A 27,821-nucleotide genomic window follows, 5' to 3' on the forward strand; every position below is an offset into this window, starting at 1 on the left:
TTCCAAGTTTTACTTCTTTTTTATTAAAAATGATGAATTTGCAAAATAATACAGAAGAAAAGGACAAAGTACAAATTAAAGTCCTATGATGAGGGGAAAACATGTAAAGAAGCATTGTTAACTAATAAATCCTGTCAGCCAGTAAATTAGTTGAAGAGCCAATCTCATGATTGAACATTTCAAACTTTATGTTTTGAATAGATTACAGTAAAAGGGACTATTTCTTATCCTTTCCCTCACTTTTATTCATGTCAAGGTCTAGATGAGACCTACATCAAAGAACTCTGGAGTGAGAAATTAACTTTAATAGCAACAGCCATCGATTTTAAGGCATAAAAGGATGAGTCACCGAGGAAAATTAACTTTAAACTCAACTGAGCACAATGAAACAAACAATTAGAAATTTAGGAGCAGTAAATTTACTCGAGTTCTTTTGTGTTCTTCTTGTTGTGACAGAAAAAAAATTGGTGGTATTATTAACACTAGAACTAATAAGATCCAACCTAAATTAAAACAAAATAGAAAAGAAAAGTTACAATAAAAGAGGAAAGCAACATGTTGACTGCCAACGTTTGTACTGTATCCATCCTTTCAACTATGCTTTGGGTTCATAGGTACCATGTTTGCTAGAGAGGAATATCTCCCAAGAATCGTCACGGCTAACTGTTACATTGTCAGACCCAGCACAAGATTCTTTTTGGAGTTTCACTTTTATTTTTTTTATTTTCATTTTCTACTTTTTTAAACTCAATTTCTGAACTTCTTCTGAAAGGCAGAAGCTGGAGAGCCTTTCAGCATTAGGCATACAGGATTGATGAAGGCAGTGAACTTCATGAAAGAAAAATAGAAGATGAGAGGGCTAAAAATAATGATGATAAATAAAAAATTAGATTCAAGTTCATTTTGCTTTACATATATAACAATTCTGATGAGAGGAATACGTGCATTTTGTTAACAAAACGATGCAGGAAAAAACCTTAGGGCGAGTTTAATGCAATAACAGAAATTTTACCAAAAGGAAAAATCAAACTGAATTGACCCAATCCAGAGAAAGAAAAAAATAGATGAATTCCACACAATATTCAGAAGTTATGTTCATGAACTATTGTTGAATTTCGAAAACTTCCATTTCTTTGCATCCTCAACCTCAACGATTACCTGAAAACAAATTGACTTACTCATTAATCTGAACTTAAAAAAATAAAGGGTGGGGGGGGGGGGGGGTTCAAGGGACTAATATTATGAAATTTCCATTAATTCACTCTGTTCATGGAAACGCATGGGATCAGTCTCCTTTAATCATAATTATCATATCTTATGTACAAAAACCAGCATGGTCTCTTAAGGCGTCTCCTTTTTTTTAAATGACCTGCACATCCACCGCGGGAAGTAAAGTGTATTACCCTAAAAGGGAGCAGGAATTTTGGAGTAACAGGTTTTTAATTCTGCCTAACACTCAAATAAAGGCGCATTTATCTCCACCTTTAATCTTGAGTTAGTAGGTCGCACAGCGGTGGTTATCTTGATCTGACAGAGCGATGTGGGAAAAAAACAGCTGTCTAAGAAGTGTCTTCCCGTAACCCTCTGTGTGACAATAGTCTGCTCAAATACTTTCTTTCAGTGACCCACTATGCGACAGGACATTTATCCAAGATATTTTTGCCTCTGACCTTGTGCCACAAACAGTCCAAAAAATTCTGGCTCTAGACCCACTGGGCTAGACCCACTCCCACCCGCTCCCCTCATGCCACGCACCTCTCGTCTAAGACTTTGAAAACTCGTCATTTTTAAACAGCTCAGCCAATTTTGCTTAAATTCATTACCAGCCTAGAACTAGGTAAGATATTCCTCCTGTAAAAATTTCGGTGGAAAATCTTCTTTACATCGCAAAAAGTTTCACCTGGAAAACTTTTAAAATGAGGAAAATATAACACAGCAAAAATCGGCAACAGCGCGATGAGTCGGAAATACACACACACACACCCTTACATGCAAACACACACCCTTACACCAACACACACACGCGCGCGCGCAGGTCTGACGCGATGGTCGGAATACGCGCCGGTAGATCCTCGCGAAGCCGAGCGAGAGCGCCGCCATTCTCCGCAATCGAATGAAGTAGTCAGTTGATCCCGCAACTTGAGCCCGAGACCGCCCGCGCCCAATCACCAACGATCTAGAAACTATAGATAAGGGGTTCCTATGCTACGCCAACAGTGAAATTTGTAACACACCAGGAGCAACAATTAGGTTAGGACGAAGATAGTCGGTTTCTATAGCTTCTTATGGGACTGTTGCTGAATACGGACTTGTATCAAAAGATCTAACTATTTGAAAATCTGTGTCCTGATATGGAACTTAGCTATTCATCAAGTGCGTTTACGATGAAAATTTCAATGCTAAATCTAACCTCGAGATTTATTCATTCTAAAATCTCCCGTAAGATTCCATGTATTTGAGGTTATGACAAAGATAGCAATCGGCCATTTCCACTCCCCGCCCGCCTATCGAACAACCGCTTCATGTGTGTTACGTTTTTTCGTAGGCCACCACCAATCTATAGTTTCTATATCGTTGCCAATCACACGAAAAATCGGAAAAATACCTAACCAGCACCAAAATTCCCTGACTTTTCCCGGTTAGTTTTTTTCCCTGACTTTTCCCGGTCGCCAACAACCCTGTACCTACATAGAGGAGGTAATGGTTATTACAAAGGAATTTTGATTTCCCTTCAACTCCCGTAAAACCTCAGTATTGGAAATGCCGAAATATATCAAAGTAAATTTTAGACTGAGTCTCCTTCTTTTCCATTACTTTTACCCATTCTGAAAACGTGATGGAGTATAAATCATCTTTAGTCCAGTCATAAGGTGCTTTAAAGCTGTTTTGAGAGCTGACTTTTTTTCCTTACTGAATATCTGAAACAGCAAGGGTCCTGAACGAGAATCCTACAGGCCACCCAACCTTTCACAAACCATTTGAACCCATTCCTCCCAAAACTTCCACGGGGAAAATTTACTCATTTCTCCCGGTTTTTGGGTAAAATAATGGAAATTGTTGATATTCCCACCATTTTAGTGAAACTTACTTGATTGTGAATAAAATTGATGTCATTTCCAACCTAACCTGAAATTCGTAAGATAAGAAATGTCCCAGAATCCAAACGTAAACAAACAGTTTGTTCAGATGTCTCCATGAATTGCACATAAATAAATGAAATTAAAAAAAAATGCTCCATTATGAGAGGATTCAATCGAAAGACATGGGTCAAATATTCTAGTTCAATTTTGCAACAAAAAAAGCCCTTGTTTTAGAGTTCAACGAAAGAGGCAATAGATCAAAATGTAGAAAAGAGAAAAAATCGAGAGATTTTGGAGGAAATGAAAATAAAAAGGGAGAGATACAATACAACTAGGGAAAGAGGAAGCAGATCAGAAAAGGTGTAAGTTACGTAGGCTCACCATGATTATAATTGATAACAGCTAACAACTTTCTCTTTAGGATTCCATTTTCTTTTTACCTTGAGGCGTATTTGAAGCCAACATTGACTCTTCCATGACATTTTTATAAGCCTGGTGTTTGGCTGCTGCGGCAGCTGCAACGGCTGATGCTGCCGCTGCAGCGCTTATGCCAGCACCTGCACTTGTGCTCACTGACGAACCAGTAGGATTCTTCTGTTTTAACATTGTCCAGTCGAATAAGTAATCAAACTGATGATTCAGCGTTCGGAACAAGATACGGAATAATTGCCTCAAGTACATATAGTCAGGAGCTTCTTCAAAACGAAGGCCTCTACAGTAGTTCAAATACATGGCAAATTCTGCAGGGAATCCCTGAAAAATTTGGAAAACAAAAACAAACATTATACAAATACCAAATGTAGTATCAAACTATTAAAATTTGTTGTTGTGTCACTCATGCTGAAAAACTGAGTGTCGTAGCAGTATAATTTTCAGACATGAAACTTAAGAAAAACTTGAAATCAAATTTTAAAGTGTAAAATTTAGTCCATTGAACCAAAATTTTTAGGTGGATTTCGAGGAAATATCTACCCATTGCAGACGGTACGACCTCGTAATTTTCGCCCAAAGAGCATCGATCCTGAGGCCCTGAGTTGAAAAATGTAGCTCATAAAAAAAGTACGATATATATTTATAATTTTTGGAACTTCTTGGCTTTAATTTTCCTGTGAAATGGTGCGGACCCAGCACCATTTCTCCACCTTACTACATACAGTACGGGCCCCTTCTTAGTGTATGATTTCTCTCATTTGTACGCACAGTTTGGGGATATGTGTTTTTTCCCGTTCGGGAGCGGGCAGTTGTGTCTAGATGCGTTCGCATCTCCAACCAGCCTGGTAATCATTTTTTCGGGTTTTCCTTGTTTTGTTATGAAAGTTGTTCAACAGCAACGGTAGATGGCGCGAGGATCACTTTAGTGTCACGCCTTGGGTCATATCCATCATGACGGCGTTTTTGTTACGTTGGGTTCACTGACGAGTGTAATCTGCTGGTGAGGCCTAAAAAGACCCGAACTGGTATAGATGTCTCGCCATGACTCCAACTTATTATTCCAATGCAAACTGCCTGAGCTAAACACTCTCCCCCCCCCCCCTCAGTTTTGTACTGGTACTCATTTGAGTTAAAAAAAATGTATTTTTGACTCTAATTATAATTATTAAAACTTTTTGGCTTTGATTTCCCCGGGAAATGGTGTGGACCCAGCACCATTTCTCTACCTTGTTACATACAGATCGGGCCACTTCTTAGTGTTTGTGTTCTCTCATTTATGTATTTATATATATATATACCTGGGATCTTGCGCACCTTTACGACCGTTTTTCCCCGGAACTATCGATACGATCAGAACGAAACTAAGCATGATTCTTCACTACTATGGGGTCTACATCAAGTTTCACTTTTGGTGAAAATCGGCCTATCTCTTGGTTCAGTAACATCAAGGTCATTGGGGGATGATTTTTTGAACTCGTCCGATCTTAGTCGGTGCTACAACCTATATTCACCCACCCTCTGAAACCACCCCTTATCCAGAAAATCTCAAGTCCATAGAGAAACCAAGTAACAAGAGATATTGCTAAATTTCATTGAAAAAAATACTTTTTTTACAGGAGAGTAATTGTACATATTCTTCCGAAAATTGGAAGGGATTTGCTTCACATGACGAAGGAAATCCCCTTTTATTTTTAAGAGAATTTACATTACCGTTCTCCCATATAAAAACAAAACTCCCAATGAAATTTGGCAAAGACCAATGTGACTGGGTTCTGTTCCTTTCTGCTTGATTCAGACTAAGTGTGACAAAATTTTGATCAAATTTGGGGATGTAAAATAGAATATGTTTTTTAAAAATGTTCAGTCAAAATATGAAAATTTAGCATTATTTTTAAAATCCTCTTGAAATGTAGATAGGATGAGACTTTTATATAAGTTAACAGAGATGGATTTATTAATGAAATAGGGTATGCATAAAATAACATGGGTCCACTTCAAAAAATGTTGAAAAGCTTCGAGAATCAATGCAAGCAAGAGCTATGGAAGGAATAAAAATTCCCTGTTGAAGCTTTTTTAATTTTATTCATATTTCGTAACGTTTTAGAGAGCGTGCTCAAACTTGATCACATTTAAAAGAGCTGTGCATACACATAGGAATTTTCATGAAAGAACCACACACATTCCAAACGGTGTACTGGCATACTATGAAAACAAATAGTGCCCTGCCTGGTGGAAATACCCTTTCTGCCATACTCGCAACTTAGGCAATAGTTCTAGGTATTAATGAAATCGAGTAATTAGAAAATCTGAGGCAAAAGGCATGTCTTTGTCCCGAGACCAAGGCAGAAACAGTGGACCAGACGTAACTGCTGCGCAAGAATAAATGATACTTGACCTAAATTCTGAAGTGGCTCAAAATAGAATTCAGGGATGTCTCTGGGATGCTGAGCATGAATTTGAAGTCAGATTCATTTAAAATTTGCAAAAAACATGACATTTCAAGACCATAATACCTCCTTTTGATGTGCAATATGGGAATGGTTAAGCACCAGTGACAGAAAATCGTTCAGAGACAGAATTAACTCCTTTAAAAAGGACAAGGGGTTGAAAAGTGTTGCGTATCTTTTTGCATAGGGGTACTGATATATTGACAGGAATAAGAATTTCTATTATCAATTGGTCTTTACAAGAAACAAATTTTGTAACAAAAGGATCTGTTCACACAAACGAAGTTTAATTGCAATGGATTTTCCAAGTAGAAAGACTTGATCATATGTATTGGTGTGTCCACAAAGGCAAATCGTTACAATGAACATTGTTAACGGCCATCTATTGCCAAAAAGTTCTATTTTAAGTCTTATCTTATCTGATATGCTATATTATGAAAGCTCAACCGTTTTATGTGCGTTTGTCGCTATATGCTACATAATTGATTTGGTTAATGAATTAACCGATTAGAAAATGTCATGGGAAAAATTAGGATGACGTCACCGATGATGTCATCATGAAAAGGCAACAAATTTTACTTCAGTTGAAAAATTTTCAGGGTCTAAAGCTCATTGAAGACCTCTAATGCCCGCAATTTTCAATTCTTCAGAGAGTAGACATCATTACAAACATTAGAAATTAGGGAGGGTTGAATTACATCAGTCCTTGATCTGGTTTCTTTAACCTCCGCGAGTATGATAAGATCAAGAAAAGTTCTTCTATTTCCAGCTCAAAAAAAGTCAATACTGAAGGGAGAACTTTTGGGCACTGGTATGCACCTTAGCAAATGAAAAAAATTGCGCAAGTGCTTCAAGCCACATCACCATTCAAAGAGAGCTTCCCTTTCTCTATCAGTGTTCCTGAGCAAAAGTAGAATGAAATTTGATTGTACATTAACACTAAGCTCCATTTTGAAGCTACATACTTCTATCGCTCAAACAAGTTCTGGCTTGGATACCCCTCGGAGGAAGGCAGTGGGGACGTCCCATGAAAGGATGGGAGTATGACGTCGACAAGGAGATTTTAAGATGTCAGTTGACCTATGATCTTTGGGAGGACAGATACAAGTAGCATTTGGGTGTCACAGAGCGTCTGAGAGTACTGCAGGAGCAATAGGTATGTGTGTGTGCTTGCACTGATTTTTTAAACGAAGACAGATGGTATAAGCTAATTTTCTGCAGTGATCCAACTGACAAAGCTTCAACTGAAGACGCATTCCTCTTCTTGAGCAACATAATGGCAAAACTCAAAATGTAATTCGCAATTGACACAAATTAAGTAATAAAATAAAAATAATACCCGGCATAAAATTTCAACGGGTGTAGACATTTTCTTTTCACTAATTTTTTCATACTTCTGTTTCTTGGTGGCAGCCTGAAATGGAACAAGAAAAACAAGGCTAGCATTAAATACATGAGTGATTGGGGAAATAAAATTTATTGTAGGAAAATTAACTTTAAAAACATGAAAGGTATGCTCAATACTGTAATGTAGCATGACGTCCAGGATATAGGACTCCATGCTTACTTTACCATTAAACACATTTTTTCTGCAAGATAAATACCAGCATGGCAGTTAACATCTTGAAGTCTGAAAATATGTTGATGTTTGATGAGCATACTGTCAAAATACTTACTAAAACTACTGCACTTATTTACAGACAAAAACAACGATTTTCTAAATTAATAAAGCTTAACTAGGTTAAATAAGATTAAGGTAGATTTGTTAGGTAAGATTAGGTTAGGTAAAGTTAGATTAGGTTCGATGTGTTGGGTTAGGCAAGGTCAAGCTAGATTTGGTTGGGTTGGGTTAGGTGAAGTTAGGTCATATTACTTTTCCAGGATTATAAGCCAAATTATTTTAGGTTCATTCCCTGGATCCATTCCAACATTGTCAGAATTGGTGCAGCAATTTGGTCTGTGTTCGAGAGTGACCCGACTTAATTTTCAGATTAAGAGACTGGCGTAAGTTTATGGTTGGCTATACCTTCTATTTTAGACAGTGTTCATAGTTGCCGTGGGTAAAAGACTTAAGCCGGCAGTAGTTATGGCCACCCCTGATTATATGAAAAATACGAAATGTAGCCGCCGCTAAATTGCTTTGTTTTATGAGTCTTCTCCTATGCTTAAATTCAATGAGATGTGCCTCTTTTCTTGGCCTATACAAGTCTGAATTCCAAAAATTTTATTGGGTAGTATAGACCTACCTTCAAACCTTGCCAGGGTAAACTGCCTCTGTTGAAATACATCATGACGTAGCCTAGCGATTCCATATCATCACGCCGGCTGCAATCAGATAAAATGGAAAATTTTATATCAAAGTTTACTGATCATTTCAGATTGATTCACCAAATTTAACTGCTGTAATATATAAATAATAACAACTTCCTTCCATTAACATAAGAAAACATCTAATGTCCATTTTTTTCAATTTCCAAAGAACTGTATAAGCTTCTTAATCATACGATAAAAAACAATCTAGAAGTAAATTATTACAGTGAAAGATTGTAGAAAGCAATTCATGTTTGTTTCTAGCTAAAAAAAATTGCAGATACTAAGTAATTATTCTAAAACCATTTCATACATGTAAGGCTTTAGCACATGAGTTATTAAAATACCTAACAAAGGGAACATATGGACCTGCAGCCTTTCATTGGGCTGGTATATTTTCCACAGACTGTTGGGACCAATTTTGCCCTACAACGGGTGGCTTCGATTGAGCAGCCACTGATACCGCTTTGACATACATGCACAAGCGGCCGACTCATCACTGCGAGGTCCAGTGTTCACGCTCAACATTAGTGACACAATTTTCACTTTCCACATAAGAACTAACACTTCCCATTTTACGCTTCCTCAATATTTTCAAGGACATTGAATTATTCCCCTCCCTTCCTATTTTCATGTCCCGATTTCTTAAACTAGAAACCTAGGCGGTTGCCTATGGGAAGCTTATTTTGGTGGGGTGAAGAGAAAAAAAGTGCTGTGATAGTTAGGCCGGTAGGAGTTGACAAAAGAACAATTGACCAATTTGTTAAACCATCAGCATAAACTGGGATATCAGTCTTTGACAATTTTCCATAAGAAGCCCCTCCCGCCCCTTTTGCGGATAACTTAGCCCCCTGGAACTATTGTAAGGGTAGCAAAATTCTAGCTGCTTCAGAGCAGTATAAAGTCAAAGCCCAATCATGCCCTTTATGTGGACATACAAATTTTTCACAAATGTTAGCACAAATTGACAATCTACGACACTTAGCTAAAATGAATAAGTACCTGAATGAATGAAGTAACAAAACAAAGCTACAGTTTTTAAAAATTGAGGGAATGGAGGAGAGGCAAAGCTCCAACTAATGGCACATTTGGAAAAGAATTCGAGAACAAAAATTTGTTATTTGGACCAGTAGAACATGCGCTTGCAGTCTGGATGCTTAAAGAAAGGCCTTCCAGGAGTCCAATAGGTTATGATCCAATTGAAGGCTTCGGTGCATTACTAAGACAACAGAGTCATGTTTCCTGATAAATTCTGTTTCAGCCAGAGGTCTGCAACCGGGACCAATCCACATGGGATAGGGTCAATCATTATGGGGTACACATGGCATTTCCTGCAATAATCTTGGATCATTCCATCCTTCTTATCGATTTATAATACAGTTCTCCGGAATGACATCTATGGCTGACATGATGAGCGGACTGATTGATTACACTGATCAACATGGGTCGGTTTGCCGAAAAAGAAGGAACTGAGTCTACATTGTTTTTTCAGGCTGATCCCAAAAATTACCTTCTTTTTATCTGGGTCAGGTACGTATTTCCTGCAGAAATCTAACTGCTCTGAGTGAAATTCAATTTTCTGGAAAATCTGCGTATGATGGAGAAATATTCAGATCATTTTCACTTTCAGTAGTCAAAAAAAACATTGTACAGCATGTAATTTGTGCCTGGCAAGTTCTTCTCTTTTGATGAGGTTTTTCTGCTCGAATGCTCCCAATCATTCATCACCATGTTACGCTTATCCAACTGTTCAGCGTCTGGGAGGACGGGAAAATATTTTCCCAAGTGTTTAGTGAGAATCTCCTAACCTAGGTAATTTGTGCTGCTGAGGCCAAAAATGACTTTACTTATTTTCCAGTATCTTTGGAAAATCGAGTTTTAAAAATAAAAAGAAGGAGTTTCCAAGGAAGAAAAATGCATTTCTTGAAAAACTTAATTTTCCGATGATCCCTCAGTGCTACAGAAAAATAAGGCTATTTTCGGCAAGAGGAAAAAATAAAGGAATCTTTCCGACTGGCGACTTGAACGGTCAACCGTTGGAATTCGGCGGTTTACCCCGAATCTCCACCGCGGCGGTGCATGTTCGGGGATCGAGCATCTCAACGTTTTCATGTAAACAACTAAAGATGGCGGCGCATATTGCGCGGGTGTTTTGAATTTACGGATCGCAGGCAAGATCCACACCTTCAGCGGACTTGAAGCAACCACGTACTTAATTAACATTTACATTTAAATGTTTTTTCAAGGTAATATTAATTCTTGATAGTCGAATGAAGGAAGTTTTCTCCCGTTAGGACAAAAGCTGCAATGTCGCCGTTTATCATTGCATTATAGGAGAGAAAAAGTAGCAGCCAGAAGTATGAGTCATGAGCGACCATCCTCAGCATCCATTCCTTCTTTTCAGAGATTTTTTGTCATCACTTGTCAGAGATGCAAAATGAAATTTAACATGATATGAAAGTTCACAGATTTCTGAGGAGGAGTGTACACCACCCGTAAAATTATCTTAAAATAAAATTAAGAGTTTGACTCTCATTTTATTAAATATTGAGATTTTACTGATTCTACGCATTCCTCGGCCTACTGAGCCTATTGCAGAAGTTCCACTTTCATGAAATTTTACCTTCTATGAAATTGCATGCAATTTTGCATCTCTGTTCACTATGGAGCCCATTCAGCAGGCTATCAAGACTGAGGCTGCTTTAAAAATGTAAATGGTGCAAGCAAGAAAAGGGTTGGGCCTCTAGGAGGAACATATTTTTTCAAATTAAAATTTATCACAAGGGTGAAAATTCTCACACATCGGGCAAATAGGGATTGTCCCCTCCCCCTTATTCAGTGAGAGTACTAAAATTTTTCTGGGACAATTTTGGTCAATTTCACTGTGAAGTGTGAGTGTCAGCAGCGCCCAACTCCCTCCCCGCAGGCACAAGACCTCTCCAATTAGATTCCCCTGAAATAGCACAGCTACATTTAATCATTCGATCTAATCTTCCAAATCTACGTTTAGTTGTACGTTTATGGTAGACTTCAGACTTCGGTACTTGTCTGTTACGCATTTGCAAACATTTGTTTTTTTTTGTAACTGTCTTCAAAACACCAGCGTCATTGTCCGGTGGATTTTCCATCAGAGTCTACACACTTAGACTCATCACTGACCAATTTCTCTGGAATATCTAGCATAAATGCTTAAAATGTAGATTTCACTTTGCAGATAAAGTAGCTGGGGGCTTAAGAAAAAAATTTTCACTTATATTAACTTCTGTTAGGAGTCGATTGCCTGCATTAATTCGGGTTTAAGATCTTTACAAATCGAATATTATTGTAAGATTTCACAAGAAAACACATTGGACGTTCAGCCTAATTGGCTGCTGACCTTAAAAGAAGCATGTGGACTTTAGGTCAGGCTGTGCTATGAGAGGCTGCGCAACAGAATCAAATGATTCTCTTGAGATAAATTCCTTACTTCAGAACTAGAAAAGCCATTGATTCAGCTTTGTTCTGACCCCAACACGAGTAAAACAATCAGCCCAACAGGCAGCAAGCGTCAAGAGATATTTATGCATTTCTCCTCTCTGTTATTTGCACTTGGTCTGGAAAATACTGAAATAATGGTTTATACTGCTGAGAGCAATGGAAGTTGTTGGATGTTCGATGTCTTTTGCAAATATTGACACATTACGGCAAGAGGCTGGTGTTACCTTTGATGCATCAACCAAGAGGTATCACAAACAACTCCAAAGTTAAAAGTTACAAGATCAAGCAGCGCTACTACATTTAAATTTGAGAATACTAGATATTCATACCAATTAATCAGAAACGTTTGGAGACTTTTAGACGTAAATTCCGGTGGAAAACCCACTTCATGAAGACATTAGAACAATGAACAAGTGGAGTGAAACAGTTGCAAAAATTAAACAAATACTTACGTTCGCGTAATGGTGAGCTTAGTTTATTGAGGCTAAAATGGAACGACTGAAACGATTTAAATTAAATTAATTTGGAATTATTATACTATAATCGATCAGCACACGATGCTTGGGCATGCGACCGTGCGTGAAGGTTGTTGTTGGTTTGTAGGTTACGGGATAATTTCGTAAACAAATATGGCGGCGGTCGGTCACAACGTTGAGAGTGCCGGACCCCCGAAAACGCACCGCCGCGGTGGAGATTCGAGGTAAACCGCCGAATTCCAACGGTTGACCGTCCAAGTCGCCAGTCGGCAAAACCCAAAATAAAGTATAAACAGCCTCATATGACATAAGAGGGAAAAAATTTACCTCTTTTTTCCCGCGCAAAATTTTCAAAAAAGTTTTACATGATGGTAAAACGGCAGAAGAAGGCATTTTGGCTTCATTATCAGGAACAGAGGAGGAAACTTGATGGGCAAAAGACATATGTTTTACTGGCATTTTTGGCTGGATCTGAAAATAATCATGGTTCACCTCTATCATGCCCAGATTTTCGGGGAAATTGAATTTCATCCTTGGAGGCTCTATTTTTCAGGGAGAATCTAACTTTTCTGAGCAAAACCAAACTGATCCACAAAATGGGGTCATTTTCGGAATCAGTGCTAAAAATCTATCCAGCCATAATTTCTATCATTTAAAAAACCAGAAGGATTATTTTATGACCATTGTTTGTTTTTCACTGCTTTATTGAAGATGCATCACTGACACTATTTTTATTATTATGTGGAGCTTCCTTATTGTTGTCTTTCTTTGGAAGAGGAGTGGAGGTTAAAACATAATTAGAGCTATTTACCTTTGTTCAATGCCAAGATGCGCATTAATCGAGGCATAGCGCGCAGTTCCGGTTAAGTTTTTATCTTCCCGATAAGTAATGTGCTGTCGTGTGTGAATATCTCTATATTTTTTAGCCAGTCCAAAATCGATCAGGAACAACTATAAAAAAAAATAACTGATACATAAGAAAATGGTGAAATTGCAAAAATATGAAATTTTCCTCTCTTAAGAAATTAAGGGGCTCAGAGGTCTAAACTCGGTGGAATCTCATGTGAAATTTTGTAGAGAACATTTTTAGTCCTTCGACAATTTTGAGTATTTTTGAAAATTTTCGAGCAAATCGTGGATTTTTATGGGAGCACCTCCAGACCCTTCAATTTTGGACACGGCGGCCATTTTGAATATGTTGTTGTTGTCGGTTGATTGGCCTAATTCCGCGATGCAGATTAACAGTCACTTACAAAAGAGCTTGAATATGTTGTACCGGGAAACGGACATTTTGATTGTTAGAAAAAGGTGCAAAAGTGACTTCGTGGCCCCTTAACTATTATTTTTCATCTTAAAACTCGATGCCAAAGTCACAACACCCCTTTCCTAATTAGAACCTTTGGGAAACAGGCTGAAGCTTCCCCGAAGCCCTCCTCTCTGAATAGTCATCTAGTGGGCTAAAAATATTTTAACTGAGCTTTGTCGGGACAAGTGGAGGCTCCCAGGGAAGATTCTGGCTTCAAAACTTTTTTGGACACGTTTGCATGAAAAACTGGGGGAGAGGTGGTCTGAATCGCCATGAATATGCATGCAGAACTATTGATCATAAATCAAAGAAATTTAGAAAATGTTAGTGTTAACTTTGATGCACATTACTTACAATTAATAGAAAAAGCAGGTAAACATTTACAGAAAATTTACTAAAACTTTCATTAGTGAAGTATACATACTTTATTACAGTGTCTTCCGATTCCCATAAGAAAATTATCAGGCTTAATATCACGGTGAATAAAACATTTGCCATGGACATACTCTATGCGTCCGATCATTTGATCAGCTAACATCAGAACTGTTTTTAGTGTAAAACGTCTTGAACAGAAATTGAATAAATCTTCTAAAGATGGACCTAGAAGCTCCATCACCAATACATTGAAATCTTGCTCTTGACCATACCATCTGCAAACAAAACAGAAATTGAAGTAAACAAACAAAAATTTAAAAATAAACAATAATTGAAAAAACTATAGAAACCTGATTATGCAAACCAATCTAACATTGAACATGAGGTATCTTTGAAAACATTCATCCATAATTCAGATCATCAGTTAAACATTTACAAAAGCGCCGAAACTGCCCAGTGCCCACAGTCTAGTCTCTAAAAGATATGCTTTGTCTTCTTGGGATCCGCACCCCTTCAATTTTTAGTCTAGTCTAAAAAATTTTGGGAACTTAGAAAAGATAGTGCCAGTCATTCTCTCAGCAGGGATGCAGAAAGTTCTTGGCCATCCCATTTTTCAAGATGGTCTCCACACTTTAAAACCTCTTTTTTCCTGAGAAATTTCAAAATGCTAACTTTTTTTAGCTCTGAACAAATAAAACAACGCGATTTGGCGAAAAGTTCGTAATTCTTAAACCGCAGTTTTGTGAAATAACACGATTTTGCCGGTCTTCCCTGTTCAAAATCCCTTTTTGAGGCCTTCCCATTTTCGCACGCAACCGATCGTGACTGGCCGGTCGCGTGGTCGAGAAGTTTTTGCACCCCTTTTTCTCTGAGCCCAGCTTCGATGACTTCAAGACGTCCGTTCGTAATTGAACCGATTATTTTCCAAATCATGTTGGCGCCAATCTCTATTTTTGGTCATGGAGGGATTGTTTTTCCTTTGTTTTCTCTGGTATAATCAATCATGTCTGATTTCAAAAAGACTTTCTAAAAGAACATACATTTATTGGAATTAAAAGATTGCCAACAAAGTGAATAAAACGGTTTTTCTTGTATTCGCAATTTTGGTTCTTACATGATATGGAAGATAATTGGTTCAAATTACAGTGATACCAAGCAGCTCAAGGTGTGAAGTTAGGTTATCTGGCGAAGAGCTGTGCACGAAATACCAGGAAATTTGGCACCAACTAAATCACAATATTTTTTTTATGTCATGATCCTCACGCATGGTGTTTCTGAGTAGAGTTTAATTCGCAGTTGGTCGTGATTGAACATTTTGAGCTGGAACATCAAGAGGAGCACCTCTAGATGCTATAAATCGCAGAATTGAAAAAGGGTGCCTAAGCTTCTGCAGAAATAAGAGAATTTTTTTAGTTTTTCAAGGCTCTCTACAGAAGAAAGGCTCACATGGAAAGCTGAAATGCAGTACCACATATCGTTATCCAATATTTCAAAATGTCCACTTCTATTGGATTTTTTTGAGGAGAAAAAAGCTAACTTCATAGTTTGAAACATTAAAAAAATATTTTGTTAACAGAGGAGAGAAATTAAGGAAGTTTTCAAGAAATTAGGTTGACTAGTTTTGCAAGGAACCATTAAGTATGACAGGAAGTTTTTAGCGTTGCTAGCAGAGATATGTTGCTTTGCACTTTGGCCATCGATAAGTGGCAACTAAAGCTCCCTTGCCCCCCTCTACCTGGCAGGATTGACCTCAATTTTTAGTAGGTTATTGTCCGGTATGAGATACAAATTCCGAACATTTTTTTTTTTTTTATCAGCGATGTCAAATTTTAAACATATGCATTTGGCAATAAAATTATGACATTAAGGCAGGATCACCTGTAAAATGTTTTCATCTATGAGTCACTTCACACTGATTTTCATAATTTGTTCTTTCAAATCATAAAGATTGCCTTGTTGCCGTTTTAGGTACTAATTATTTTCCAGATTTCACTTCCATTATTAATGGCATGATCTATAGTTCCATCCTGAGTCAAGCCCACACCCAAGAGCTTAGAATCTGTGCTGGCTTGGATCTGCGGCCCATCTTCCAACTCACCCCTGCTGTTCATTTCCTTAAGTCAGTTTTTCAAGACTCAAAATGCTTCAAATGTCCACGAATGAAACCTACTTTAACTTCTGGAAACAGCTTTTGGGACTTACAACCATAAACTTAACCTAAGGTAATAGAAACTCCACACACCTGAGAAACTTTCAAACAACTTTAGATAATTAAATTGTGATGCTAAAAAATTGTGGAAGTATTGATGTACTGACACTTTTACAGCATATAGTACACTAGGTAAAAGAAAAAAAATAATCCTACCGTATGTGAGGAATTCCTACGCCACCGTGCAAAACTTTGTAGAGTTTACTCTCATATAAAAGTTGAGGATGTCTGGCCCTGATTGGTTCTAATTTAACAGCTACTTCCTGGAAATGAAAAAAAAATCAAAGTTAGAACTGCTATTTCAGATACAAAAGAGAAAATCACAGATGCAGAAAGTTTGTAGCTTTTTCATTTTTCAAATTGGCCTCCCGATTCTGAACACCCCCAATCCCCCAAAATTTTCTAAGTATTTTATATTGCCCTTTTCGAGAACTAAGAGCCATTGAAGAATAATAATACCTCAGATAAATCATTGCCAGATCAAGGGAAGGGGTCATGGTGGCATGGGCTTGCCCTGGGGCTAGGGGCATCCCTGAGAGTGGGAGGAGGAGGAGGGGATCTAGCAAACCAGGCCTTGAGATGTAAATACAAAATGACAGCAAATAATTAGAGAGATTAAAAAAGAAGGAAAAAAAAGTAATTAGCTTAAGAAGAATAACTTTGATAATTATTAGCAAGAATTATGTCAAAATAATTAACTTCCTAGGAGACTTATTTCAACTAGCTGCTCCGGGCGCCCTCCACAGCTAGCAATGGTGGTGCAGTAGCTTATTTGGAATCGGAGCGATTAGTTGAATCTATTTAATAATGATGATGATTCTGCGGCAGAAGATCAAGGAATTTAACTGCCTCTCTGCGTTACAGGGTGGGGACTGCCATTCTACCGAAAAATGTTATAAAAAGCTCGCATTATTAGTTTTTCTTTTTTTTGTGTTATTTTTTAATTTTTTTTAATTTGTATTTTTTGATAATTTTCTAATGACTATGAGGCTTTAGGGATTTATAAAAGATCAAAGCACCTCTTTGTGCACGATGTTTTTTGTACGGTTGCCTTTAGGAAGAATTTGGACTTCAAAATTTTTGTACGATGTAGCTCGTGAGAGTGCAACATATAGTTGACCATGGACAAAAACTGTTTGGGGTAAATAAATATCGACTCGCTTCAGTGTTCGACCCTTAGCTTTGATGATGGTCATGCAGAATGCAATGCGAATTGGACATTGTCGCCTCTTAAAAGAGAAAGGGAGAGAGGAGTCTGCAGGTGACAAATCAATTCTTGGCAGTGAAATTCTTTCACCGGCCTTCCCGCCGGAAATGACCTGCAAATCAAGACAATTTTCATAACGTTTCCAGACGATCAATTGGGTACCATTCGATAAACCTTTAGAAACGTTGAGGTTTCTTAAAAGCATGACAACCCCCCCCCAAAGTGTGAGTTTATGCGGTGGTAAGCCACTAAGATTAAGACTGTCCAAGAATTCGAGGGGAAAATTGAGAGCCTCTCCCTCTTCCTCTACGATGAGCCTGTTAACACTGAAGTACGTTTTAGAGACACCTGAAAGAACTTCAACAACCTTGTCGTTAATTTCATTGCAATGCTTATTGTTAGGGGCCAGAATTGCGCAGTTTGTAAAAACTACGTTCGAACATGAGGAAGCTATCTTTTCCATAAATTTCAGTAATAATATCAGTTTCAGTAACACTGCTTGTCGGTAAATCAATGAATTCCGGCATGGCCTTTTTGAGCAGAAAAGTAAACAACATCACCTATTTTGAGTTAAAATTTTGCAAACTCCGCTTCGTCTTGCAAAGTTCTCATATTTTGAGCAAGTTTTCTGATTTTAAAAAGAGGTCAAAGTGGTGAGAATTTGATTGCATTTTGCACCAATGTTTGGTGAGAAGCATGCGGAACAACGGGTAAAACCTGTCTAAAATCACCACCCTAGACGACAATTTTTCCTCGAAAAGGGATATCATTACCCATTCTCTAAGAAGTCGGTCGATGCATGCCAGTGCATGCGTGATAACCATGGGAGCTTCACCCCAAGAAATGATCGTTGTTTTCCGAATAGTCTCAGCCTCTCTTGAGCTAACCGACAGACACGACACAGAATTCTCATTCAGAACCGAAGGAATTTTGAATTTGCTATGAACCGGCCGACCGTTAGGTAGCAACGATGCGGCGATACCTGTCCAAGCAACGGAGATGACGTCTTATAAGTTTTCCTTTGTACAATACGCAGTAAGACATTCTTAAACGAAAGTTTTTCCCGATCCTCCTGGGCCATCAATGAAAATCGCATTACACGTGTAAGATGGATTTTGGATGAGACTAATTATTTCAGATATAATTTGATGTTGCTCTGGGTTAGCGGCAGAAATAATGGAATCATAGTTTTATGGGGAGGAGAGTCAGGCTCCAACCCTTGAAGATTCAGGTTAATTGGAAGCAATTCCGGAAGATCAAATGATAATATTGAAAATCCATGAAGTCTTAATGTGCTTTCAATAGCAAAAAGCCGATCAACGTGGTCGACCGACCAACAAAATAAAGAGAGAGGAAGAAACGAAGTAGGTATCAAGCAAATTTGAAACAAAGTTGGAAAGAGAAAAGAACAAATAAGAATGAAATGTCCATAACAATACATGTTGTTAGCAATACGTGTGCGCACCGCTGCAGTTAATAAGTCAGGGTCAGTCAAATCGCCAGGTAGCCGAGAGATTGCGACGGAATGTGGGTGGTGAGTGACGAACGACAATGCGACCCAAACCTTCTTTGAGGTTGGTGAGAGGAAAGCTATACGAAAGCAAACGGAGATAGCCGAAAGAACGTGGTGGGAGGGGTGGCTGAGACCCTAGAGGGGGTATCTAGGGACGGGCAAGCAGGTAGCGGCCAGATGACCGCTCGAAACAGCTGAACTTCACTCGTCGATAAAAGTAAGAAAATTTGAGAAAATCGAAAAAACAATTACAGCCTGCAAATCTACAGATCAGAAGCTTTCATTTAAAAAAAAACCCATGCAAATCGGTCCGGTGGTTCTCTCAAAGTTAATGTCCCAAAATGCTGACTTTAGTCTGAAAAAATGGGAGAAAATTTGAGCCCAGCTAAACTTCACTCGTCGATAAAAGTAAGAAAATTTGAGAAAATCGAAAAAACGATCACAGCCTGCAAATCTACAGATCACAGGCTTTCATTTAAAACAAAAATCATGCAAATCGGTCCGGTGGTTCTCTCAAAGTTAACGTCCAAAGATTCGGACCTCCGTTTTAATGCATCGAAGAAAATTCGAGAAAATTATGGGAGAAAATTTGAGAAAATCGAAAAAACGATCACAGCCTGCAAATCTACAGCTCAGGGGCTTTCATTTAAAAAAAAGATCACGCAAATCGGTCCGGTGGTTCTCTCAAAGTTAATGCCCTAAGATTTGGAACTTTGCATTTTAATACATAGGATTTTCAGTCCTTTTGTTCTGCTAATTTTGGACCAAATGAACTCAAAGAAGTCACGTTAGTAAGTCATAAAATGTTCTTTAAGCTCGTACATCGCGCATTTTGCTGGCTATTTGCTTGCTTGCAAGAAGGTTGGTAACAAGACTTTTAGCACACATTGAGCTTGGTGTGCTACAATTCCAACCATTGAAAGAAAAAATATTCTTACAATTTCGGGTTACTTGATCACGCTGTGAGTTTTATCTGAGTGCTCTGTGGAGTGAAAGATAGGAAGTTAGAAACCCTGAGCCCTATCATAAAGCAACTATTCCTACCTCAGTGCATCGTCGGTAAATGAATTGAGAATTCAAGGCAAAACGGCGGGAGATAGCAAGAGAATCATCTTCAGGGTATTTCAAGATACTAGTGATTAGGGTGTGGGGTCTCCCTCCGAAGACCCTAAAACCCTCTAAGACATGATAATAATAATAATAATATTAGAGGCCTTAGGCAAGTAGAAACTGCGTTCAAGTCCTGCCTGATAAATATGAAACACTATTTACAAGAGAAAGCAGCAGAAGATCCTTACATCAGGATGGTGTTGGAAAAAGATCGAAGAGCCCCAGCCAAAGGGTCCATTGGAAAACAGGCCCACAATGGGCCTGTTGCAAACTGTTGCTGAACAGGGCCGGATTTACCTATAGGGCACTGGGGCACTTGCCCATAGCGGCAAATTTTGAGGGGCGGCAAATTTTGGCACTGGATTAATTGAAAGTTAAAGCGAGAAAAAAGGAAAAAATGGAGACAGAGACGGAGCGAAGTGAAAAAATGAGCGGCAAAATGTATGAAGGAAGGGAGTTGACGCTTGACGGGAGCGGCAAAGCTGCCGCCCCTTAGGTCCGGCCTTGAGCGCTAGGATGATCGTTCGTTGGAGTGATACTAAACAACACGGCAATTTTAAACATCGAGGCAGACTTGATAATCAATTTAGACGTTGATGCTCTGGTTGACAGCTTTCCTAAACTGAAAACCCGGAGAAAAACTTTTTAACCTGATCTTCCGAAAATACTAGAGTCCCTTTATACCCAGAGTTACGACAACTCGATTATCAGCTGACTGACAGCCGGCCTTGGCTGGCCATGGAGGCCGAAACGAGTGCACCCTAACGAACGATATTGAGGGATAAGGATCAGGAATCCTGCGATGTCTGTCACACAAAAACAACAACATCAACAAATTGATCAATTAAAAAGAAAATGAGATTGGTTTGTGAATAATTTCTTGATCTATTTTCATTTTGGACCGATGGAAATAACAATTTACTCTTGATAAACCACAATTAGGTAATATTTTCATTGTTCTTGTTCACATACGAGGTACCGCCATCTTGGTGCAATCGTTTCGGCCTCCATGAGCGAGAACCAATCGGAATTGGATTTTTTTTTAGGCCACTTTCAGCCCAACCCTGGCCCAACCAAAAGTGAGTTGTCGTAACTCTGGGTATAAAGGGACTCTAGAAAATACATTGCAACTAATACATTGAGCTACACTAGCTTCAACTTCGTCTACATTTTATTTTTGTCTCATCCATCCATTCCATTTTATATATTCGCGGCGCATTTTGAAGCAGCTACGCGCACGCGCCCAGGCGGCGCACGAGGGGGGGGGGGAGATGAGATGGCGTGGGAAGTTAGGAGTGCGGAGAGGGGGAGGGGGAGGAGGGGATACTGTTGACAATATAGTGGCGAAATATTGCAGACCCAGGGGCGGCAAAATGTAGCTTGCCCAGGGGCGGCAAAAAGCTAAATCCGGTCCTGTTGCTGAAGCGGAATGAAGAGTTGTTTCCTATAGGTAATGCCTCAAAAATCACGATGAGCGCATCGGCAAAGTCTGAAATGCACTCATAAATTCACAATCTGCGTAAGAAATTTGCGTTATTTTGAGCTTCCCGCTTCAAAAACGATACTACTGCACAGGTGAACATTTTGTTAGAGGAGTCGCTCCATCGTCGGCAATATTCATCATGGCCGACGCTTGCGCAGTTCCTCGCGTAATTCGAGGAGAGTTCAAGGTCAATTAAGGCGGGCGAGGAAAATATGAACGTAAACACGCCGATTGTTATCTGGTTTAATCCTGTTCAGGTGTTATCTCGTCCCATCACACGTGTTTTGGCGGACTGGCGTCGGCCATTATGAGTATTGCCACCAATGGAACGACTTCTGCAACAAAATGTTCACCTGTACCGTAGTATCGTTTTCGAAGTGGGAACCTTAAAAAACCGCAAATTTCTCACGCAGATTGTGAAGTTATGAATGCATTTCAGACTTTGCCGATGCGCTCGTCGTGATTTTTGAGGCGTTATCTGTAAGAAACAACTCTTAGTTTTGCTCTAGCAAAAGTTTGCAACAGGCCCATTACTCTGCAGAGAAGAATGTTGCCCAGACAGCGGCTATTACGCCAGAAAAGAGGACTAAGGAGGCTAATAATATTATATTTATTAATATTATGTTATTATATTATGTTATAATAATAATAATGATAATCTTTATTCAGTATAGATTAGCCAATGGATAACTATGATACACGTCCATAATTTAAATACATTAAGAATTCATTACATTAGTAATTCATCGATAGAATAAAGGAAGGAGCTGCCTCATGAAGGAGGAGCTGCTTAAGACTCTGTAGAAAAGATGCGAAGTCTGCATTTTTGAACAAAAGCCTTAAGTTTAGGAGTAGTGCGTTAAAAAACTGATTCGAAGAGAATTTTATGTTGGATTCAGAGACTTTCAGAGATGTTTTGATGTTTCTATTACTGTTATGGTTCGAATTATTATAATGATGCTTTGGAATCAGATCAGTTGGTGTAATTAGAGCATTATCAATGGCATATTTAATACTTTCGAAAATACAGAGAGATGGTAAAGTGAACAGTCCATGATTTTTAAAAAGCTGCTTACAGGGATGGTTGAAAGGTTTATTAAACATAATACGAATCACTTTCTTTTGTTCCATGAATACAGACTCTGCATCACTACTTCTGCCCCAGAGGATGATGCCATAGCGAACATGGGACAATGGGAATAATCCATGGGCTTCATAAAGGAAATACCTGGCAGGACATCCATTGCAAGCATCCAAAAAACCGCAGTATTGGGCACAGCGGCAATCCTCAGAAAAGTGCTGACTTAAGTGCAAAGTGTATATTGTTATTTTTTATAGTTATAGATCATACATTATCGTAGTTTGTATCATACAATTATCGTTGAGCTCATTCAGTAAGTTCGAAACAGTGTAAACCAGAAGAAAGTTAGCATTAGTAGTATTAGTAGTTTTATTGACTCATTAATTAATTTATTTATTTATTAATTTTTTTTTTTTTTTTTTTTTTTTTTTTTTTTTTTTTTTTACGTACCTAGTAACTCACCAGTGATAGGAGCACCGCCTCCAACCACCTGGGTTATTATTCTCCCACTGCTACCACTCAGTGGCGTGTAAATATGTGGGACGTGTACATATCTTAGACTTACCACCCCTCTCTCTCCTCATTAAGCGTTCTTCCCCTTCCTCCACCCCTTAATGCCAAGGCCTATTCTTTAGGCCCACAATAAGGTGTACCTGATTTGTACCGGTTTGGCCTTGGGCTGTGTACGTTAAAGACATAATAATAATCCTTATTTGTCAAACATGCTCAAATAGGCAAACAATTGCATCAATAGTGAACAAATAAATAAACAAATTATGAGAGATACAGCAGATTCACTAATCAACAAATCACTAGCTGGTAAGCTCATTGAGTAACATGTCTTCTCTATTATAAAATTTTTTTATTTTCCTAGAGAAAATCTTGACATCAGTAATACTATTATAGCAGATGACAGAGCATTGAAACATTTTAAACATTGCATTACGAAGGCGTTGTCTGTTGGCAATAGAAACTTATTGGTGTATTTTTAGTGTATTTTCAAAGGATACACTATTGCTTTCTCCCCTAATGTCAGACCTGGACCAAAGACCATGTAATGAGCATCTATTATGGGTCGTAGATTACGAATATGCATGCCGTTTGAATTCATGTTCATATATATTATATATCTGTTTATTTGTGTAAGTATTTCCGACTCATCGTGGTTTTTCCGATTGTTGCTTGGTTATATTTCCCTCATTTTAAAAAAATTCCGGGTGAAACTTTTAGCAATGTAAAGTAGAGTAACAGGACTACCATTCTGCGAAAAAAAAAACGGAGATCGAAGTATTACATTTCGAATGGCGGGGGCGAGAAGTGGGGGGGAGGTTCAATTTTGTGGGCGCGATAACTCGCGCAAATTAAAAGCTTTCCTCCCGAAATTTTTACAAAAGGAAGATCTTACTTAGTTCTAGGCTGGTATTGAATTTGATCGAAATCGGTTGAGCTGTTTAAAAATGGCGAGCTTTGAAAGTTATAGGCGGGGGGTGTGCGGCAAAAGAGGAGAGAACCGGCGCGGAGCGAAGCGGAGCGCCGGTTTTTTTTATTTTTGGTGTAAATACTATGCCCGTAAGACGGCTTTTTTATTTGGTTTGCATTTTGGCATACATACATTGCTCTTTTCAAAATTATCATTGATATCATAGATTGGGAATGTTAGCAGTTTTTTGTTTTTGAAAATTTCATGGCATGAGTCGTTTTTTAGACAAAAATAATTCTGAGCGTTTTCTTTTGTAACTTAAAAATTCCTTCTTTACATGACATCATTCTACACCGCTCTGTTTCCAATTGTACCTTATTCTAATTTGAACATTCAAAAATCATCTTAGAATGAAGTTATCAATTAAATGAAGATATTATTCAAATGTTCATCCTGTTTTGACAAAAGAAGAAAACAACTAATTAACGGTTGGGGCCCTGTTAAGACTCACTAACACATATCTTTGCACTGCTATATCAGGCAGCTCATTGATCCCTTCAGTGGTGTCATCCCCCCCTAGGTTGTGTCAAAAAAATGAAAGTTTGAAATGTTCCCAGGAGCCAATCAATGCCACTAGGTAATAAAATATTTTAGGCAAAATTAGGGCTAATTTCAACGGTTTTAAATGGTGCCTAGGATCGATTTTGTGATGAAATTCTGATTTTTAAGTTTAAACCTCAATTCCGTCCCAAAAACTGGATTTTACGCTGAAATCGTGCCTGTATAAGAAAAATGCGTAAGATCTCAAGTTGAAGAGGATAAAATTTCACTGTAGAAAATTAGCTTTGTAAACAAAAAAAATCAAATTAAACTAAAAAAACTTACCTCAGTATTTATTTTCTTTGGTGGTCAGAATTTCGGACATACAAAATACAAGTAAAGTATACACAGTAAAGTATATATTCGGAGACTTTACACTTTACTGGGAGAACAGCATCCAATGCCCAGAATGAGCATTAGAAATGTCATTCATGAGCTTGTAACGACCAACTTGTTGAATCTAGGTACTTTGAGGAGTGTGCTGGGGGGGGGGGGGGGGTGGGGGGGGGGGGGGGGGGACCATGTTTAACTCCAAGGAAGTTGTTAAGGAGGACCTACTGATGACGTTTACACAGGGAAAGTTTGTTACACAATTTTTTCCAGGTCAAACCGTACTTCTTCCTTACTATTACACAATCCTGCTTTTCAAGCCGTACACTTTTTGGAGGATTGTGCAAAATGGGACCTTTTTTTTCAAACTGAGAAAGTTTTGATGACATTTGTATCTTCAACACTAATCTACACCTCATGGATACCTTTTCTGACTTATTTTCATGAAAAATTAGTCTTTTATACCGGTACTTTCTGCAGCCTCAGAAATTCTTAGCACCAAAGGAAATAAATACCAAGGTGAGTTTTTCTAGTTTAATTTGATTTTTTTTTTGTTTACAAAGATGATTTTCTGCGGTGGAACTTTATCCTCTGCAACTCGAGTTCTTATGCATTTTTCTCGTAAAGGCACAATTTCAGTGTAAAATCGAGCTCTTGGTGCGAAATCGAGGTCTAAACTTAAAAATCAGAATTTCATCACAAAATTGATCTTAGGCACCATTAAAATCGTTGAAAGAAGCTAAAATTTGTTCGAATGTTTTATTACCAAGTAGCATCAATTGCCGCCTGGGGTGCAGAACATTACAAACTTTCATTTTTATTGACATACCCTAATCCTCTCCCACCCCCCCTACGTACATGACGAGCTCCCCCCCCCCTCAAAACAGCAGCGGAGTCCCAGGGGGTGTGAGGGGTGGGGGGGCGGGGGACCTCCCTCTAAAAATGATGGTATTACTTGGATGCTCTCTAAAGGCAATTTAAGGGTAAAATCAGCAATTCTGTCTCCTTTTCCACTGTAGAAATTTGCTCAGAGTTCTCATGTAAATATATCATTGTTTTGTAAAAAGTACCTAAATGAAACTTTTTTTACAGACAGACAAGGGGAGGAGATATGTGTGGGAGGGGATGAAAGATAAGCATAGGCGGTTCTACGGGGGTGCCAGTGGGTGCCGGGCACCCCCAAGCAAAAATTAAGCACGGTTATCAGAACCGTGAAATTCGTGCTCTTAAAGATTCTGTATTCGCTCACACTGAGGAAAAATCCCAGCAATTCATTGAAAATGTTTCAAACAGAATTAATATTGATAGCCGTGTTTTACAAAGCTTCTACTGTTTTTGTATGGTAAGATTGTAGTTTTGATGGAAAGTTTTGCTAAAAATTTTCTACATTGAATTTATAGGTATTTAAGTAGAAAAGGAAGGAGAGAAAAAGAGAAAGGAGGGTAGGAAAGGGATAAAACTTGAGGGCCGAAATTTAGGCCTCCCTCCCTTTATCGTCCCCTTCGGGGCCGGTCTCCGACATTTTCTACCTCTGGGCACCCCCAAGCATGAAGGTCTAGAACCGCGTATGAAGATAAGGGAGAAAAGAAGAAGGGGGGGTGTGAAGGAGAATGTCACTGAGGGAAAACAGGTAACACTTTGGCAGATTTACGCTAACCGCCCATCAAAAGTCACCCCCCCCCCCCCCCATTTCAAACAGCCACTGACACCACCGGATCCTTTAATTGCAAAATAGGTGAGGAAACCCTCAACTACCTGTACTGCAAACATGCATGTTCCTAAAAGTGTCCTTATAGGTCCATTTTTAATCAGGCCAAGACTCAGGAAGTTCGGCTTAAAATAATCAATTGAGGAGCAGTGTTAGGCCAAACTTATCCAATATCGTTTGGTTCTTCTACTAACTTAATACAACTTAATGGTCACATCATCCTCTCAAGATCATTCAATGTTTAGTAGAAACATTGGTCACTTAGGTGTAAACACCCAAGTCATCAGGTGATTCAAACGGAATTTAATTATATTGAATGTTTGACATTGGATAATTTAGTTTCCAGACAATCCTAAAGAGATTGGTTGAAGAACGCACCTACCAATCCTAAAAAGGATATAAGAGATTCAAATCCACTCAGTAAGAAAATGTAAACAATAGGTAACATGGCTGAGAATCCATCCATCCAGCAAGCTTGAAAGATCCTTGGATTGCTCCGTAACTGAGCATCAGCTTCACTTACAGCAGTTGCTGAATGAAATGCGCAGCAAAACTGTAACATCACTGCTCGAAGCCCCAACAATGAATTTTTAGGCTATTTGATGCAAAGAACAACCTCTGATTGCAAGAGGTGTGATCAAAGATGTTTGAAACCAGTGATTTCAAACATCCCTCTCAGCCACTATGGATTACAGCCAGTTGGACAATACTGGAATTAGATTGGCTAAAGACAACAGAAATTTCTCATGGTCCAAGGAAAAGAAGGCAGGATGAGAGAGGCAGTGGAATGTCATGAAGCTGACAATTGTTGAGTGAGCAAATGAGCAGAACGAAATGAGGAAGGAACAGATGTAACTGTTAGAGATACACCCGAGCCTAAAATGAGATCGTCGATCCGATCACGCCTCATAAAACGAACAATTTGAAAATTAGTAGAAAGAGACGCTAAAACTCTCCAACAACATTTTAGAAAAGAGTAATAATTACAGTACCTCTCCGTTCGTGATATTTATTCCGAGGTAGATTTCACCAAACGAACCACTACCAATTTTTCGTATCAAACGATATTTTCCTCCAACCACGAAATCGTTTTTCAACGATACAGAGTTTCTAGCCATGTTAATAAAATCACTTAATAAGAATTATGAGAAAATGTATCTAGAACAATGCATCAAACTTTCAGAGATGTTACGGCCGACATTTTACTTCAGTCACTTCAAGAAAACAGACGAACAGAAGATGTAGAACAGAATGTAC

General features: G+C 38.5%; 1 protein-coding gene and 1 long non-coding RNA gene across 3 annotated transcripts; one reads left to right on the top strand and one right to left on the bottom strand.

The window, feature by feature from the left end:
• LOC109042659 (casein kinase I) lies at positions 1-27,821 on the bottom strand. 2 transcript variants are annotated; one of them, XM_019059540.2, is made up of 8 exons: positions 27,557-27,821; positions 16,269-16,375; positions 13,953-14,178; positions 13,034-13,173; positions 8,206-8,284; positions 7,299-7,373; positions 3,521-3,833; positions 1-1,158 (listed from the first exon to the last, which is right to left on the bottom strand). In XM_019059540.2, the coding sequence occupies exons 1-8, from the start codon at positions 27,680-27,682 to the stop codon at positions 1,148-1,150; spliced, it is 1,077 nt and encodes a 358-aa protein (XP_018915085.1). In that variant the 5' UTR covers positions 27,683-27,821; the 3' UTR covers positions 1-1,147. The 2 variants fall into 2 exon arrangements, with proteins under 2 accessions (XP_018915085.1, XP_018915084.1); XM_019059539.2 differs by having other exon boundaries at positions 3,462-3,833.
• Positions 15,985-22,942, top strand: LOC140226031 (uncharacterized). Its single transcript, XR_011900846.1, has 2 exons — positions 15,985-16,125; positions 22,565-22,942. It is a non-coding gene; the product is annotated as an uncharacterized lncRNA (long non-coding RNA).

This window comes from Bemisia tabaci, chromosome 1, assembly GCF_918797505.1.
Source record: "Bemisia tabaci chromosome 1, PGI_BMITA_v3".
NCBI lineage: Eukaryota > Metazoa > Arthropoda > Insecta > Hemiptera > Aleyrodidae > Bemisia > Bemisia tabaci.